At 40.8% G+C, this 19,172-nt stretch overlaps 1 protein-coding gene across 1 annotated transcript in view; it reads left to right on the forward strand.

The window, feature by feature from the left end:
• ATRN (attractin) overlaps positions 1–19,172 on the forward strand; it is a 2,639,854-nt gene that overhangs the window by 449,932 nt on the left and 2,170,750 nt on the right. Inside the window, exon 7 of the mRNA XM_044064458.1 lies at positions 12,739–12,926. Within this exon, the coding sequence (XP_043920393.1) occupies positions 12,739–12,926 (188 nt within the window). The remainder of the gene's footprint in view (positions 1–12,738; positions 12,927–19,172) is intronic.

Below are 19,172 nucleotides of genomic sequence, written 5' to 3' on the forward strand. Positions count from 1 at the left end.
AAGGCATGCTTGGCTCAGAGCAATCTCTGCCTGATCATGTTAAAGCAAAATTATTGGATGCTCCTTTGCAACAGGACCGTCTCTTTGGTAATAAGGCTGAAGAAGTTCTAAAAAAGATGGAAGATAAAGCTAAGTCTATGCAAACTGTGAAAGATTTCTTACAAGTACAAGATTTAGTAGGCACTGGCCTACTAAGAACTGGTCCTTTCCAGTTCCTTCCAGAGCCACTCAAGTTAAACCCAGACATTCAAAAGGCACTAGGTTTCAGTCCCAAGGGACTTTCAGAACTGAGCAAAGGGGTGCCTCCTCTTCCAGATCTGGAAACAACAAGACACCTGCCTATGGTAAGCAGTCTCAATGAATTTCCTCTAAAATTACCAAGAACTTACCTTTTAGCCGCCCCTCTGGGGGGAAAACTGGCTCTTCATGCAAAAAACTGGCAACTTATAACCCAGGACAAATGGGTTTTAAATATAGTGTCCCAGGGATATAGATTTAATTTCCACACATTGCCAACTCCAAACGGATGGCCAGACCTGCCCCCAAATCAGTGGGCAGAGGCCTAGAAACAAGTACTTTCCCTCTTAAACATGGGGGCTATTCAACTGGTACCAAAAGAGGAAAAGGGACAAGGTTTTTATTCCAGACTTTTCCTGGTACCCAAAAAAGACAAATCATGCTGTCCAATTCTGGACCGGTCTACGCTAAACACCTTTCTGGACATTCCATAATTCAAGATGCTGACTCTTCACCAGATGTTCATCGTGCATACAGCTGCAGTCATAACAGATGGGTTATCCTGCCGTCAGGCGGGTCCTCGGTCGGCCGAATTCCAAAGTCTAGGTCCGGCGTCGGTTGTCGTCGCTTCTTCCCTGACGTCAGAGCGTCAGGGGTATAAAAGAGGCAGCCGACGCCATTTTCTTCAGTCTTTCTTGCTGCGCGGTGCCCGAAGCAGAAGCAGTTCGCAAGTGTCGGTCGGCCAGCTCCTGAGATTTACGAAAGTATTCCGAAGTCTTCTTGAAAGCTAAGTACCCCGTTGGGGAAACTTTTCTTGCCTCAGACCGATGTCAGACAAAGTTAATAATTGCATTTCATGTGGGAAGCAAATACTGCATAAGGATTTCCACTCTTTCTGTATATCTTGCTTAGGCCCAGACCACGATGTCTCGGCCTGCCGTTTTTGTGCTAGATTCAATAAGCGCACTATTAAGCGTCGGGCAGAGTTCGCCCTTCACTTTTTTGGCAAAAAATTTAATTATATTATGTCGTCGGATACTCCGACTCCAGTTTTGAGCAAAAAACGCAAAGATAAGGACCGACATACGAGGTCCGCACCACCTACTGAAACCACGCTAAGGCCGACTACCGGTTCTCCGGTACTCAGCGAGACGCCTACGCAGCCCCTGAGTACCGATGACAATGCATTACCAGTGTCTCCAGTACCCGAGGTCGCAGGCTCCTCGGCCCCCATTCCTACTACAGATCCCGACGCCACTCCTGGCGGGGAAACTCAGAATTTAGACAGGCCTGCCATTTCTCAAGGGGTCTTCAGGCCTTCCTCCTTCTCTATTAAAGCCTTCACTAAATCTAAAGCAGCCATGAAAACCAAAAAACAGGTTCCTCAGACCCCCTCTCAAGGCACCATGCCTAAAAAACAGATGCTTAAAATGGCTGAGGATTTGATTACTCTTATCAGGGGTTCTCATCCCCCCTCTGACAAAAGGCCCAGATTAGAGGAAGACTACCCTTCCTCAGATCAAGCTTCTATTACCTCAGAACTATCTGAGGACCAGGATTATGCCTATTCTCCATTCGAAGACTCTGATGCAGAGGAGTCTATTCCCACGGTCTCCCCCCCTGAGGACTTCTCTTTTGGGGAAACCCTGCATACATTGAGGGAACACTTTCACTGGGAAGGCCAAGATTACTCAGATTCCAAGAAAAGGCTCAGGGAATTTCTTCTGCTCCCCCAGCATAGGCCTCTGGCTATACCTCCTGTTTTAGATATATTGGATGATGTGTACACAGAAGCCAGCCTTAATCCTGATTCTTTGCCTCCAGCTCCTGTTAAACCAAACAGGTATTACCGGGTTCCTGATTCTCACCAGTTCCTATATAAAAGCCATACTGCTGACCCAGAAACAATTTCACAGGGTCCCAAGGGAATTAAGGCCTCTACTGCTAAAAATCCATTACCTTCAGAGAGAGATTCCAGAGCTTTAGAAAGGTGAGGGAAAAAGGTGTACACCTCGGCCACTTTAACCATGAGGGCATTAAACTGTCAGTTCCATATGTTAAAGTATCAACAGTTTTTGATATCTCAGCTGAAAAGCAAGATGACACAACCAGAACAACCAGATTTAAGAGTTGCAGGATTTGTTGCATGGTGCAGAGCAAGTGGCTAAACATACCTTGCAGTGTCGTTTTGATGCTTTAGAGGCCTCATGTAGAGCTGCTGTTACTGGGTCTGTTATACGTAGGCATGCTTGGCTCAAAGAGCAAACCTTACCAGATCATGTCAAAGCTAAATTATTAGATGCACCTCTTCAAAAAGATGTATTGTTTGGTGTTAAAGCTGAGGAGGTGCTAAAGAAAATGGAGGAAAAAGCTAAATCAATGCAAACAGTGAAAGATTTCCTGCAGGTACAGCCTCCACGTTTCAGCAGAAACTGGCCTTCAAAAAATTGGTCCTTTCCAGCCATGGATAGACCTCAAAGGGGCAGATACAGGCGCCCAAGGGGCAGAGGGCAGCATCAAGGATCCTTCAGAGCCAGACAGTGGCAAGCACCAACCCCAAGAGGTGGAGAAGATAGATCACAGTCTTTTAGAAAACAGACACAATGACTTCCCCCTACACCTGCCAAGCAAAGCTTTAATGGCAGCACCTTTGAGCGGAAAATTGACATTATTCTCAAAAAATTGGCATATTGTTACAAAAGACAAATGGATTCTGGACATTATAGACAGAGGCTACAGGTTCCACTTTCACACCCTTTCAAAAATGAGAGGCATGCCAAACCTGCCACAAAATCAAAGGGCAGAGGCACAAAAACAAGTTTCAGCTGTCATAGACATGAAAGCAATTCGAGAGGTACCTGCAAAAGAACAAGGTCTAGGGTTTTATTCCAGACTATTCCTGGTACCGAGGAAAGACCTAGATTGGAGACCTATCTTAGACCTATCCATCCTAAACACATATCTACAGGTGCCAAAATTCAAGATGCTCACATTACAGCAGCTTCTTCCCATGCTGGGCAAGGAGTCTTGGCTGGTAACATTGGACCTCAAGGAGGCATATCTGCATGTCCCTATCAGACAAGATTGCAGAAGATACCTCAAATTTCTTGCAGGTTCAACCCATTAGCAATTCTCTGCATTGCCCTTTGGCTTATCTACTGCGCCCAGAGTGTTTACGAAATGCCTGGCATCAGTAATCGCCTTCTGCAGACTACAAGGGATACAAATCTACCCATATCTGGACGACTGCCTGATCCAAGCGGACAGCAAGGACATACTACTGCAGCACCTGGCCTTTGTAATAAAACTGTTGAACTTCCTGGGATACACAGTCAACAAAAAGAAATCAAAACTAATACCATCTCAACAAATAATTTTCCTGGGTGCCAGCTTGGATACAACCACCCAGATAGCCTACCTCACGCCAGACAAGCAAGGGCAACTGTCTCAATACTTCAGAAAAATGGCAACTTACACCAGGCTAACTGCAAGGAAAATCCTGCAGGCTCTGGGATTCATGGCATCTTGCATCCTACTAATCCCATGTGCAAAGCTGCATATGAGGAAACTTCAATGGTACCTGAAAAACATATGGTCTTAACACAGCCACAGCTTGGAAACAATTATCCCACTCATTCCATGCCTTCAAAAGGAATTTTTGTGGTGGACTCCAGCTTGCCAAAGAAACACGGGTCTTCCTTTCTGTGTACCTCAAGCAACTCAAATCATCACAACAGACGCCTCAGACTACGCCTGTGGAGCACACATGACAGATCAGTGCATTCAGGGAAAATGGACCCGAAAAGAGAAGCACCTCCACATCAACCAAAAGGAAATGCTAGCCATGCAAAAGGCTATTATGACCTTTAAAGACCTACTGCATCCAGGCCAGCTATTGATAAGGACAGACAACACCACAGTGATGTGGTACATAAACAAACAGGGGGGAACTCATTCATACCCCCTGTGCAGGCAAGCCATGACCCTATGGAACACAGTACTGGAATTGCAAATTCAACTGCAGGCACAATTCCTGCCAGGGAAGGAAAACACACTGGCAGACAACCTAAGCAGAAATATGACAGATCCACACGAATGGAAGTTGCATCCTCAACTTTTCACAAAGATAACTCAGGCATGGGGACAGCCAGACGTGGATCTCTCTGCTACCCACAGAAATTGCCAGTTGAAAAAATTTTGTTCAAGGACCTATCATCCACAGGCCTGGAAAGTGGACACACTTTCCTTCAATTGGGCAACATTGACAGTCTATGCCTTCCCGCCTCTTCCTCTGCTGCCCAAAGTTCTACTAAAAGCCAGAGCAGAGAGGCCGAAAATGATTCTCATTGTTCCAGACTGGCCAAGACAACACTGGTATCCGCTCCTGAAGAGCCTGACACATTCCCCACCATGGATCCTACCTCTAGTCCCTCTTCTGTTGTCCCAGCACAACTACAAAACCCTTCACAGCCATCTCAAAACTCTAAATCTAGCTGCATGGAGAATTCCTTGATTTCCCAACGGTTTCTCCTCTCCAAGGAGGTGCAGGATGTCATCTTGGAGGCCAGAAGACCACCTACTAGAAAGGCTTACTCCGCCAAATGGAAACAATTTTGTGCCTGGAATCTAGAAAAGGGACAGAATCCTTGGGTAATAAATATACCTCAAATTTTACAGTACCTAGCTGAGATGTTAAACAATGGACTTTTCTTCTCCATCAAGATCCACGCTTCAGCCATTTCTGCACAATACAACACAGATCCTCCATTATTCTCCCATTCTCTCTTAAGGCAGTTCCTCAGAGGGGCAAAGAATTTAAAACCCCCAAGGAAACCACCAGTCCCTGCTTGGGACCTCAACTACGTATTGGAAAAGCTGACCCTTCCTTCCTTCGAGCCAGCTTCTTCAACAGAGTTACAGTACTTGTCATGGAAAACAGCCTTTCTTCTGGCTATCACCTCAGCACGCAGGGTTTCGGAGCTACAGGCCCTCATGGCTGTGCAACCATTCATCATTTTCCATCAGGACAGAGTTTCCTTACGAACCAATCCTACCTTTATGCCAAAGGTAGTATATCCAGTGTAGCTTTGAATCAGACTATCCACTTACCTACCTTTTATCCTAATCCACAAAACAAAGGGGAAATACTACTACATTCCTTGAACATTCACAGACAACTACGTTACTACTTGGACAGCACAAAGCCATTCAGGAAATCTGAGCAACTCTTTGTGTCCTATGCTGTAGGTGCTCAGGGAAAGGCTATTTCAAAACAGACCATTTCAAAATGGATAGCCCACTGCATACGCTTTTGTTACTTATTTAATGGAAAAACTGTGCCTGCATGCATCAGATCCCACTCCACCAGAGCCACAGCTACCTCTGCAGCCTTCCTCAGGGGGGTCCCTACCAAGGACATTTTGGAAGCAGCCACCTGGAGTTCAGTGCACACTTTCTCCAAGCACTGTCACCTCCCACTATACTCAAAATTTAGAGCGGGCTTTGCCACAGCAGTCCTGCAGGGCATTCTAGCCCCTCCTAGTTCCACTTAGTGCCTACCACCCTTATTTAGCTTTGGGATTCTACCCATCTGTTATGACTGCAGCTGTATGCACGATGAACATAGTACAGTTTTGTGCCTACCATAAATGTAGATGTTAGAGTGCTTATAAAGCTGCAGTCCAGGTTTCCCTCCCTCCAACCCCTCTTAGGACAGGCCTTATGACGAACACTTTTCATATAACCTTTTTGGGGTATTCTTTTATGGTGTATTTGCTTGCAACTACTGTTTTTTGATTTATCAACATTATGTTTGCCTTACTTATGGGGGCACCTGACATCTGGGGCAAAAAAAACTGAAGAAAATGGCGTCGGCTGCCTCTTTTATACCACTGCCGCACTGACGTCAGGGAAGAAGCGACGACAACCAATGCCGGACCTAGACTTTGGAATTAGGCCGACCGAGGACCCGCCTGATGGCAGGATAACCCATCTGTTATGACTGCAGCTGTATAAGCACTCGAACATCTACATTTATTGTAGGTACAAAACTGTACTTTACTTCCTATGCTAGGCAAAGATTCCTGGTTGGCTTACCTGCATATCCCAATCAGAGAATCTTGCAGAAGATACCTCCATTTCAAAGCAGGCTACTTGCATTATCAGTTCTCTGCACTGCCCTTTGGCTTATCTACTGCGTCCAGGGTCTTTACAAAGTGCCTGGCTCCAGTAATTGCATTTTGCAGGCAAAGAAATATTCATATATATCCATACCTGGACGATTGTGTAATTCAGGCAGAAAACAAGGCCATTCTTTTAAAACATCTGGTGTTTGTAAAAAGGGTTCTAACTTGTCTAGGGTACACTGTAAATGAAAAGAAGTCACAACTGGTACCCTCTCAAAAAAATTACATTCCTGGGTGCAAGCTTGAATACAACTGCCCAGATGGCTTTCCTTACGCCAGAAAAGCAACTTCATTTGGTGACTTACTTCTAACAGGTGGTCACAAAAACCCTGCTATCTGCAAGACAAATACTGCAAGCCTTGGGGTTCATGGCCTCCTGCATTCTTCTAATTCCATGTGCAAGACTGCATATGAGGAAACTTCAGTGGTACATAAAAGGTTTATGGAGTCAGCATTGTCACAGCCTGGAAACAATGATTCCTGTCATTCCTTGCCTGCAACTAGAGTTCCTAGGGTGGGCAGAGGCCTGCCACCAAAACAAGGGGCTGCCATTCACACCACCCCCTGCTGCCCAAACCCTAACTACAGATGCATCAGACTACGCATAGGGGGTTCATCTGGCAGGGAAGTGCATTCAGGGCAAATGGAGCCCAAATCAAATGCTTCTTCATATCAATCAAAAAGAAATGCTAGCTGTACAGAATGCACTGACACCCTTCAAGGACTACCTTCATCCAGGGCAACTAATGGTAAAGACGGACAACACCACAGTTATGTGGTACATAAACAAGCAGGGGGTACACATTCCTACCCCCTCTACAGACTAGCCATGGCACTGTGGAACACAGCCTTGAGCTATCAAGTACAAATACAAGCTCAATTCCTGCCAGGAAAGCTGAATATTTTGGCAGATGAACTAAGCAGAAATCTCATGGACCCACATGAATGGAAACTGGAACAAAGGATTTTCAACATGTTGACACACATATGGGGGAGCCCAGACATAGATCTTTTTGCCTCACCCCAGAACTACCAGTTGGACAAATGTTGTACATTAACTCACAAAAAAGCCTGGAAAGTGGATGCTGTGTCTTTCAGCTGGGAAAACCTATCAGTCTATGCCTTTCCCCCTCTGCCTCTGCTCTCCTACCCACTCCTACGCAGTCTGTCCCAAATCTCTCCATGGCACCTGCCTCGGGCACCTTCCTTACTGTCTTAACAGAACGAACAAATTCTGCACGCTCAGCTCCAAACTTTGAATCTTGCAGCTTGGCTAATCACTTAAATTCCCCCTTAGCATCCCTCAGCAAACCTGTGATGGATGTCATTTTGGAGGCGAGAAAACCTAGTGCTAAAAAATCTTATGCTGACAAATGGAAAAGATTCTGTGCCTGGAATCAATCTCAAGGGTTAAGCACAGCAGTGCCCAATTTACCTCAGATTTTGCAATACTTAACTGAGATGCTTCACAAGGGCCTGTCTTTTTTTTCCATAAAAATCCATGCCTCAGCCATTTCACCTCATTACAACACAGAACCTCCCCTCTTCTCTCATCCTCTGCTAAAGCAGTATCTCAGAAGGGCCAAAAACTTGAGGCCACCTAGGAGAGCTCCAACCCCTGCCTGGGACCTTAACTTTGTATTGGAGAAACTCACTCTCCCTCCTTTCGAGCCAGCTGCTACTGCAGACTTAAAATTTCTTTCCTGGAAAACAGCCTTCCTTTTAGCAATCACTTCGGCTAGAAGGATTTCTGAATTACAGGCCGTTATGGCAATGGAGCCTTTCATCATTTTTCATGCGGACAGTGTGTCACTCAGGACCAACCCATCCTTCATGCCCAAGGTGGTATCCAGTGTGGCTCTTAATCAGTCCATTCATTTGCCAACTTTCTTTCCCAATCCACAGAACAGGGGGGAGCAGATTTTGCATTCATTGGATGTACACAGACAACTTAGATTTTACTTGGAAAGGACTAAATCTCGAAGAAAATCTGAACTACTGCTGGTAGCATTTGCTGTAGGGGCAGAGGGAAAGGATATTTCAAAGCAAACCATTTCCAAATGGATAAGCCAATGTATTCATTTCTGCTGTAAGCACCATGGAAAACCTATCCCCCAGGGGATGAGATCCCACTCCAGCAGGGCTGCATCTACTTCTACAGCCTTTCTCAGAGGTGTTCCTACCAGGGATATTCTAGAAGCTGCTACCTGGAGTTCAGTTCGTACTTTCACCAAACATTATCATTTACCAATTTTCTCTAAATCCAGAGCTGGCTTTGCCACTGCTGTTTTGCAAGGTCTGATAGCCGGTCCTAATGCTGTATAAATCCATCCTCCCAACCATAGCTTTGGGAATCTACCCAAATGTAATGACTGCAACAGTGAAACACGAAGAAAATAGTACAGTTGTGTACACTTACCTTAAATGTAGATGTTCGAGCGTATTCACTGTAGTCCTGGTTACCCTCCCTCCAGCCCCCTGTTTGTTTCTCTTACTATGCCTCTACTTTCTTTTACTACACTTTAAAAGTCTTTTTGGTGTATTTGCTTGTGCTTGGAGGTATATTTTTTTTGTTTTAAGTTTTATATATAATATATATATATATTGCTCCCCTGTTGGGGGCACCTGACATCTGGGGCAAGAAAAACTGATGTAATGGCATTGGCTGCATGTTTTATACCCCTGACGACCTGGCGTCACAGAAGAAGGGACAGCAACCGACGCAGGACCCAAGACTTTGTTAATCAGTCCGACTGAGGGCAACCTGCCAGCAGATTACCCAAATGTAATGACTGCAACAGTGAATACACTCAAACATCTACATTTATGGTAAGTGTACACAACTGTACTTTCTTCATCCAGATAACCCCAACCCCACCCAGCAGCTGGAGCCACTTCTATGTACAGTTCAGATATCTGACTATGATAAAATAGGCTGACCATGTAATGTCTTTCACATTTGTTGCATGTAAGCAGTTGCACATGTTCAAATATTCCAATTTGCATCATACAAATCACAAAGCCAGAATAATTCACAAGGCACAACAGGCAGCTGATCAGTTTCCTCCTCAGGCAGACCCAGCATTTATAGCAACTTTGTCCGCACGTGTCTCCATTGACCAGTTCTTGTATTGCTACCAAAAAAAGGAAAAAAAAAAGAAAATAACTTTTTTTTCCTCCTGCAGTAGCCATCTACAGTACCTCTCAACTGTCCCTAAATATTTGCCTCCTATTTTTATCATGTACCTATTTATTTTTGATTTTCTGGTGAGTCAGATATTAAAGTAGTACAACAAAAGAAAAAAAAAATCATTGCTAAAATTAGGAAGTGTAATACCAAAAAAGATAAAAACCCTGTCATCAAATTGAAAAGACAAATATGAGGGCTAATTAAGTCCAGCAAAGTAAATTTTGTGGTAAAGATACCATCCCAGGCCAAGAGCAACCCTAAGGCCTTCTTATGTTGTGTCTGATACCTCAAAGGCAGCACACAACAGTATGCTGAAGTTTTGGAAAATGGAGCTACATTCACAGAACTGGGAGATTTAGCAAATGTTCTGGTTGACAGCTTCACCTCAAACTTTATCCCCTTTTCGTCCCCAAGCTTCCCCCCAGGAAATACTTATCAGTAAGGAGCAGGTCTTGGATGCTTTCTCTTCCTCTTCAGCTATCAGTAGGGAGCAAGTCTTAGATGTAGTTTCTAAGGCCAAGAATACAACTTTGATGGGCCCTGATAATATCCCAGAATGTCCTCTAAATACCTTGAGATATGACATGTCATAGTCACTGGAGTCACTCTTCAACCTCAGCCTCTGCACAGGTTTTGCACCATATGAATGGAGGACTGCAACACTCTCCCCTCTTCACAAGAGTGAACCATCTATGGATCCTGGGAACTACAGACCCATTAGTCTGACTAGTCATATACAAGTTCATGGAAAGAATTATCAGGGAAAGGATTAACAATGTCATAGGAAACCTTCACACTTTAGACCCAACTTGTTTCAGTTTTGTCAAAGGCAGGACATTCTTACTGAACCTGGTGGACTTTTTTGAGAAGGTCTCTAAGGCAGTAGATGAGGGCAAAACTGTGCATACTGTCTACCTTGATCTGGCTAAGGCATTTGATACAGTACCCTGCTCAGGCATTTTAAACAAACTTACAGAATTAGGCATAACCCCCTGTGCAACTTGAAGGATAGCCAACTGGCTCACAGACAGGACCCAGGAAGTTAGGATTGGAGAGACTACCTCCACAAAAAGAGTGGTCACCAGTGAAGTTCCCCAGGGCTCTGTGCTGGATCCGCTCCTCTTTGGCATCTGTTTTTTTAGAAGTCAGGGCCGATGTCAAGGGCCTCTGGCCTACCAAGCTTGCATACTATTGCAAGCTAGGAGCAATGATAGAAACCCCCAGGATACTAGCATTTTACAGGAATGTCTAACGCAGACATATGACTGGTGCCAAAGCCATGGCTTAAAACTCAGTGCCTTAAATTGCATAATAGTACTTTTTAGGAGGTCAGTCACTTGGAGAAACTACCTCATTGATAAAACACCTCTAAAAATACAGTAGTGTGGGATTTAGGGACTCGTGTTGATAGCAACCTGGCTTTCAGACATCATGTGTATAAGGTAGTAAAAAAAGTCATTGTATGTCACTCAACTTGTAAGTAAAGGCATGGCATCTAGATCCAGGGAAGTCATCATTCTGCTGTACTCTGCCCTCATCAGACCCATCATTGAGTATAATGTCCCTTTCTGTGTGAATCTGACCAATAACATGCAACAGTTGGAATATCCATGGAGATTCCTCACAAAAAGAACAACAGTCAGCCTAGTATACACCTATAAACCCATTTATTAATATGTACACTTCAAGTTCATATTGTTATCCTGCAAGTGTGTTGCTGCATTTTTTATTGCAAGTAGGTCAAGCCTGCAAATGTGTTCCTTGCATACAGTCTAAGTCTTTTAAAAAAAAAAAAAAAAAAAAAGATGCAAACTGCAGTACAAGTGGTAATATTGTCAACCTTTTTATGACAGCAAGACTTCATTCCTTCATTCATTCATTCCTTCTAAATGCAGTACAACTAGTGATATTGTAAACCTTTTTATGATAGCAAGATGTCATTCTGCCTTTGTTTTTATGAACTGCTCATGAGTCCTGGTATCCAGGCCTTAGAGTCCTAACATCATGCACGATGTTAGATGTGGAGGACCTACGTTGAAATCATAGAAGTATTTTTAGTTTTGACTCTCAGCTGGAATTTGCAACCAAAATTGCATGCAGTACCGCAGCTGCTACATTACCATTACCATTTTTCCATTCAGGTGTGACATGTTTGACATTAAAGCAAATCTACTGTTTTATCCTGTTTCTCGTCAATTGAACTGCCTGTGATTTCAGCTTTCAGAACTTTACAAAAGGAAGTTTTGCCCTTAAGGTGACAGTAGCATTCCTTTTCATATTATGACATAAACATTTTCGCATAAAAGCTCACTTTAAACCCATTTGTACCATCTTAACTGAAGGAAGACTTGCTGTTTGGTGGCCATACCCCTGCAAAAAGAATGCCAGATAAGCCTTGATACATAAAAGCTAACATTATTTAGTATTCCATTTTCTCTGTCTTTGATAACTGGGGCTATATGTACCATTAATTATGTACAGAAATATGACAATACATTCAATTAGTATGGCTTCTCAGCCCTAAAGTAGCTAGGTCATGCATTATGTGGAAACACTTTTATGGTAGTAGGTAGAGTACTTGCATGATGGGATTGGGGCACATTTGTTTTGGAAACTGCGTCACTCTTTCCTTTGTCTGTCTTCTGCCACCTTTTCTGTTGAACATGTAATTGTTTTTCCTGTACCACCACACTGTCTAGATTTTGTATTTATTGAACAAAGAAGTTTTTCTGTTGTTTTGTAACTTAATTTCACAGAATTGAGGAATTGTAATGTTTGATTTTTTAGATTAGCTTAGACTTGGAGTCCTGAATGACTTGACAAGATCCTGTTAAGTCTTGGGAGAGCAGGAATAAAATGTCAGTAAGCATTGTGTCCTTATAAACTTATTTTTTATTCCATGCATGTAACACACTCGTGTGTATTCATAATTTGGTGCTAGCTGCCTCTTGCCTATTGTTCTTGGTTTTACTCTTGTTTTTATTTCTAAGAATTGTTTAACACTATGAAGTACCTCAGTAGGATTTTGCTTACTAAAAGCAATGATTTATCTAAAATTTAAATTAACTTCAGTTTTGTAAAGAATGCCTCGTGTAGTGGTAAAGTTTGTCTTTTTTTTTTAAACAGCAAAAAATGCATGGCAAATCCTTTCTACCCAAGGAGCTCTAGTCCAAGGTGGATACTGTCATAGCAGTGCCTACGATGAAAAAAGTCGAGCTATTTACATCCATGGGGGCTACAGGGCTTTTAGTGCAAACAAATACGGATTGGCAGATGACCTCTACAAGTATGAAATAGACACACGCATGTGGATAGTAAGTAGTGGATATTTAAGTCTCTCATTCTTTTTTAGTATCTAGTGGCATTTCACAGTGTCCTTCCTTAAATTACAGTTTCAGTATTACAAACTTTTGTAATGTCTCGCTAAGTAACCTGGACGTCTGGCTAGGGTGCTCTAGCCAAAACCTTTCATTGAGCCATATGTCTTAAGTATGACCTAAGCCTGCGGGCATAAGGGTACTTAAACAGATGTGTAAATGTAAATCGCCAGACTATCACAACCCCAGTCTGAATGAAGAGCTTGCATCCCTCTGTCTGTTTTATGCATGGTTGTTGTTACCATTAGCCGTCATTGTTTCAGGTAACTGCTCCATTGGAGAACCTTCCTTTATTTTTCTTAATTGTATTATTGTTTGTTTCTCTATTAGATGTCATGTAGGTGGGAAAGTGCAACTGTGGTAGGCAGATTCCCTACAAGGGTCTCTACTCCCATTGCCTTTTCCATTTAGGTGCAAATAACGCTACACAAATTGTACTGTTTGTTAGTTCGTTGTTCTAAAGAACATGAAAACTTGATTTCCATCTCTTAATTCTTACTAGGAAACTCAGCTCCTTAAGTGCCTCACCCAAGCAGTGGTGGCAGATCCTTGTACCCTGACGTTCTACCTGTTCAAAAGAAAAAGTTTGACACCTAGGTCTGATATCATGACTGCCCAGTCTGACTCGAATGGAGAGATAAGCATGTGAATGAAAAAGATGATAGGGATCCAAATGGAGAGATGATAAAATCAGCAAGCAAAAGAGTAATATTGCTGGAAATGAATTCATCCTCAAGTCTTGGTGAGTACCTTCATGAGGTGGGCCCTGTTTTTATCAAATCTCACCAAGACTACACTAATATCTAGACTGTATTTTATATAGCATATATCATGGACAGAAGTAGGTTAAATAAAAATGCCAGCTGGTTGCACAAGTCCCAGGATTAAAAAAGTGCCCAGTTCTGGTAGGTCCACTGGTGTGGTGCCAGGACTGAAAAAATAATCGTGTAGAATCCTCAAGACACAGAAACATTCCTACAATGGATTTAAGCCAGGTCCAGGGGGAGGATGCCCCCTCCCCCGTTGTAGAAGGATGTAGCAGTCCACAAAAAACACAAAAACTGACTTGCCAAAAAAGAGTCTTAAAGATAAGGATAAGAAGTGATGTATTTATTAATATTATGTAAGAAGCCCATAATTTACAAATGGAAGATGTACAAATAGATTAAGAGAAAATTAGAGGAAAGAAAAATACTTACACAAGAAAAACTTGTCAAAAGCCTCAAATGCAAATTTATATTCATTAATGCAACAGATTCACGAAAAACATCATATAGACAAACCTTGGGCAAGTTGGAAAAAGTGACTGTGGAAGTGTGAAAATACAAAGAACAAAATCTGGACATTTTGAAAGGTATAAATAATAAATACGGACATGAGAAAGAGAGATCTGATATGGTACAATATTTATGCAAAGGGAGAAAGCCATACTAATCAGTGCAAAAAAGCAGCTCCAAAGATATTTGAAGAGAAATACAGACAAAGGTATCCAGATACGGAAAATTTCACCATACAAAAAAATAAGCTCATAAACAGTGAACACAGAAGATTAGTTAAGTAGAAGTTAAACAAATAGCAGCTGAAGTTATGAAATACCCATGAAGTGAAGGATTTAGTATAGAAAGTCTAACACTGCTTATGTCACAGTATTAAGGAACAATGAGTCGCCAAAGTAAGGAGAAATAGGAGGAGCAGGAGACATCTAAAGAAAAAATATGGACATGGAAAGAAAGAAAAGATTTAATGTGATACAATATTCGTGTAAAGGAGAAAGCAAAACTAATCCGTGCAAAAAAGCAACACCAAAGATATTTGAAGAGAAATACAGCCAAAGGCATCCGGATATGGAAAATTTTACAGTACAAAAAAAATAAGAAAACAGAGGGGAAAGTGGAAGAGAGAATTAGTAACGGAGAACTTAAAGAAATAGTAAGTACAAAAGGAAGAACAGTGCTAGACAGACCACTCAGTGGCTGCTTGGAGACGCACTTTAATCCAAAGAATAGTAAAATCCACACTGGTAAATAAATCCACACCAATAACCTCCACACTGATTAAGCGCTTTCGTCGGTAACACCAACTTCATTAGAATGAACATTACACAATTAAAAATACTTAAATACCCTCCCCCACACAGATGCCCTGACATCACATCCTGCTGTTAAAGATTAAACCACATTACCAGTAGTAAAAATCTGTATGACCAACTGTTGTAAGCTTAATAAATAATGCACTGAATACAAACAATATTGAAGTGTTAAAAACATTTGAAAAGTGAAAATCTGTGTGTGTGTGTGTGTGTGTGTGTGTGTATATATATATATATATATATATATATATATGTAAAAGTAATCGCATAAATGTAAATATAACTGTATATATTTTTATATTTTTTTTTATACTTTTTTACATACATACTATGAATGCTAACATTTACACATTAAAAACCCATCTGAGAATGCTGATGATGCCATTTAAATACAAAACAGCTCTAAGCTTTAAAAGGGGCATGAGACTAATACGCTCATTAAGGCCAGGATATGAACCTTCATTCAACTTAACTCGCATTTTTAACTCCAATAGCTCTAAATAATCATCTTCAGGACCCCCCCCAGGTCCTAAATCCACGTGGTCAATGGCAAAAAAACCTAAACAAATGTGTAGGAAATTGTTCTACATGATTATATAATGCATTTCCTTGATTCTTACTTCTAATGTCGTAGCAGTGCTCATATATTCTCTGCTTAAAGGCCCGTTTTGTTTTGCCCACATAAAATACATTGCAAAGCCAGCACTTAGCAATATGTACCACCTTTTTCGAATAAGAACATTTTTGCTAGGGTAAGTTCGACCAAAATTCTTAATATAAATATCTATGACAAAAGAACATTGTCCACACCTGCCACATTTAAGGCATCCATTAGATTTATTCTCCCTCTTCTGCCTTTCTGGGAGTGTTTTAAAACTATGATCTATCTTATAGACAATAACTGGTTTGTCCCCTAATATTTTACAAACATCTTGATCAGATAACAGAATTGGCCAAAATTTTACCAGTATATTTTTGATGTCATAAAAATCCCCCCTTACGTCCCATAGTGGATGCTAAAGCGTCAAAAACTTATGGGTTGGCCAAATATATGAACCATCAACTGAAAATATGTGGACCATCAACTGAAAGGAATAGCGAAGAAGACCCCTTGGATTATCAAGGATTCATGGGATTTTCTAGGTAGAATACATCCAGATATGTATGCTGATGATCTTATGATTACCTTGGATATCAAAGATCTATTTTCGGTAATCCCACATGAGGAGGGGCTGGACAGGTTTTATTGAATATCTTTGTAGGCATTCAGATTTTGGTTTTGAAATCGATCATGCGATCAGGGCCTGTATGGAACTTGTATTAGAAAATAATTTTCTGACCTTCGATGGGCACCTCTTCAAACAGTTCCAAGGGGTGGCCATGGGAGCATGTTGTGCCCCAGCATTTGCTAACTTGATTTTGGCACACTGGGAGGAGGAATTTATTATGAACTCATGTTACAAGAACCATTGGGTCCTGTATGGTCGATACTTGGACGACATAGCCCTTTTGTGGAAAGGTGGGAAGGATAAACTAGATGAGTTGTTTTCAATACCTTAACAATACTACAGAATTCCTAGAATTTACTTTAAACTCTGACCTAGACGGATTGAATTTTTTGGATGTCACTTTAGTTAAGGATTATTCAAACAAAACTTTTGTCTCTAAATTGTACAGGAAACCCACATATTCTAATACACTACTACATTTTGGGAGTTGGCACCCGATTCACCAGAAAAAATCCCTAGTTAAGGGACAATTTATTAGAATTGCTAGAATGGTGTCAGATGAAGTTGACTTCCAAATAGAATGTGATAAACTTATTAATATGTTCAAAAGAAGGGGATACCCCCCCCCTAATTTCCTACAAGAAATTAAAAATGAGGTAGTTGTAAAAAGACAGAATGGGGTAATAGTTAAAATCTTATTTAGTGGTAGTGGAATTAACAGTGAGTGGGTTAGAGACAAACTATATAATAATAGCTATACAAGAGCCTGTATTTTACCTTTTTCCTTGAGTGTTTATGACATCAAAAATATATTGGCAAAATTTTGGCCAATTCTGTTATCTTTTCAAGATGTTTGTAAAATATTAGAGGACAAACCAGTTATTGTCTATAAGAAAGATCATAGTTTTAAACACTCCTAGAAAGGCAGAAGTGGGAGAATAAATCTGGTGGATGCCTTAAATGTGGCAGGTGTGGACAATGTTTTTTTGTCATGAAGCGGGACTTTATTTATATTACGAATTTTGGTTGAATTTACCCTAGCAAAAAATGTTCTTGTTATTCAAAAAAGGTGGTATATATTGCTAAGTGCTGGCTTTGCAATGTATTTTATGTGGGCAAAACAAAAATGGCCTTTAAGCAGAGAATGTATGAGCACTGCTATGACATTAGAAGTAAGAATCAAGGAAATGCATTATATAATCATGTAGAACAATTTCCTACACATTTTTTTAGGTTTTTTGCCATTGACCACAAGGATTTTAGGACCTGGGGGGGTCCTGAAGATGATTATTTAGAGCTATTGGAGTTAAAAATGCAAGTTAAGTTGAATGAAGGTTCATATCCTGGCCTTAATGAGCGTATTAGTCTCATGCCCCTTTTAAAGCTTAGAGCTGTTTTGTATTTAAATGGCATCATCAGCATTCTCAGATGGGTTTTTAATGTGTAATTGTTGGCATTCATAGTATGTATATAAAAAAGTATAAAAAATATATAAAAATATATACAGTTATATTTACATTTATGTGATTACTTTTTCATTTATACATATATATATATATATATACACACAGATATATTTCACTTTTCAAATGTTTTTAACACTTTAGTATTGTTTTTATTCAGTGCATTATTTATTAAGCTTATAACAGTTGGTCATACAGATTTTTACTACATGCAATGTGGTTTAATCTTTAATAGCAGGATGTGAGTTCAGGGCATCTGTGTGTGGGGGGGGGGTATTTAGGTATTTTTAATTGTGTAATGTTCATTCTGATGAAGTTGGTATTACCGATGAAAGCGCTTAATCAGTGTTGAGGTTATTGGTGTGGATTTATTTACCAGTGTGGATTTTACTATTCTTTGGATTAAAATGCGTCTCCAAGCAGCTGCTGAGTGGTCTGTCTAGTACTGTTCTTTTTGTACTTACTGGTTTGTGTGTTCTACATTTGACTTTGAGAAATTAATGAAATACAAATTGAAGTTGTAGATTACCTGCAAAGTGAAGGTTTGATGTAGAAAATAGAATTCTGGTAACATAACAGTATGATAGAACAACGACTCCCCAAATTTAGAGAAATTGGTTGAATTGAAAATATCTCATCAGTTGTCATATGAAGATACTTTGGAGCCTTCAGTAGGAACCAGTAGAAAAAAATCAGTTGGAGTTCTACTGCAAAGGAAGGGCCAGGAAACTATGTCAACTTTGATGCAGTCAATGTTGTGGAGTGATAGGCTAGTGAGTTACCATATGGAAGAGCAATGCATGAGATGAAGCTGAATGTCACAGGAAGATGTTTTGGAATTTTCTGTAGAATGTCTGCAGGAAATGGAGAACAAAGGATGTGCCCTTAGTTTAGAAGAAGATCTAAGGGAAGAGTTGGTGATTTAACAGAGGTGGATAGACCTACTAAGATCAATAAAAAGATTACAGAAAGTAAGACCCAAAACATTAGAAGTTTGATAAACACAGTAATCCAGACTATTCACAGAAATTCATGTGATACAACAGAAGTAAATTGAGGTATATTACTGTACAGCTAAATTACTAACAGTCTTACCACAGAAATACAAGGCAGTAAAGGAAAGTAAGAGAAGAAATCAAATGCCACCATGGAAGTATTGAATAGAGAAAAATGTAAAGCAATTAAGACAAGAGGTGTCACTGTTAGAGCATAGAAGAGTGAACTGATCAGCAAAAATACTTAGAACGCTAGATGTGATAAAAGCAGTGCTCAGTATCAGAACAGACCAGGATCTATCGTACACTGTTGCGAATAATAAACTAAAGATATCAACACAGGCAGAAAAAAATAGAAGATATGCAGATAAATATAAAGGGAAATTACAAAATAAGCAATTCATTGG

This window comes from Protopterus annectens, chromosome 2.part2 (assembly GCF_019279795.1).
Source record: "Protopterus annectens isolate FY-2018-M chromosome 2.part2, PAN1.0, whole genome shotgun sequence".
NCBI classification, from domain to species: domain Eukaryota; kingdom Metazoa; phylum Chordata; order Ceratodontiformes; family Protopteridae; genus Protopterus; species Protopterus annectens.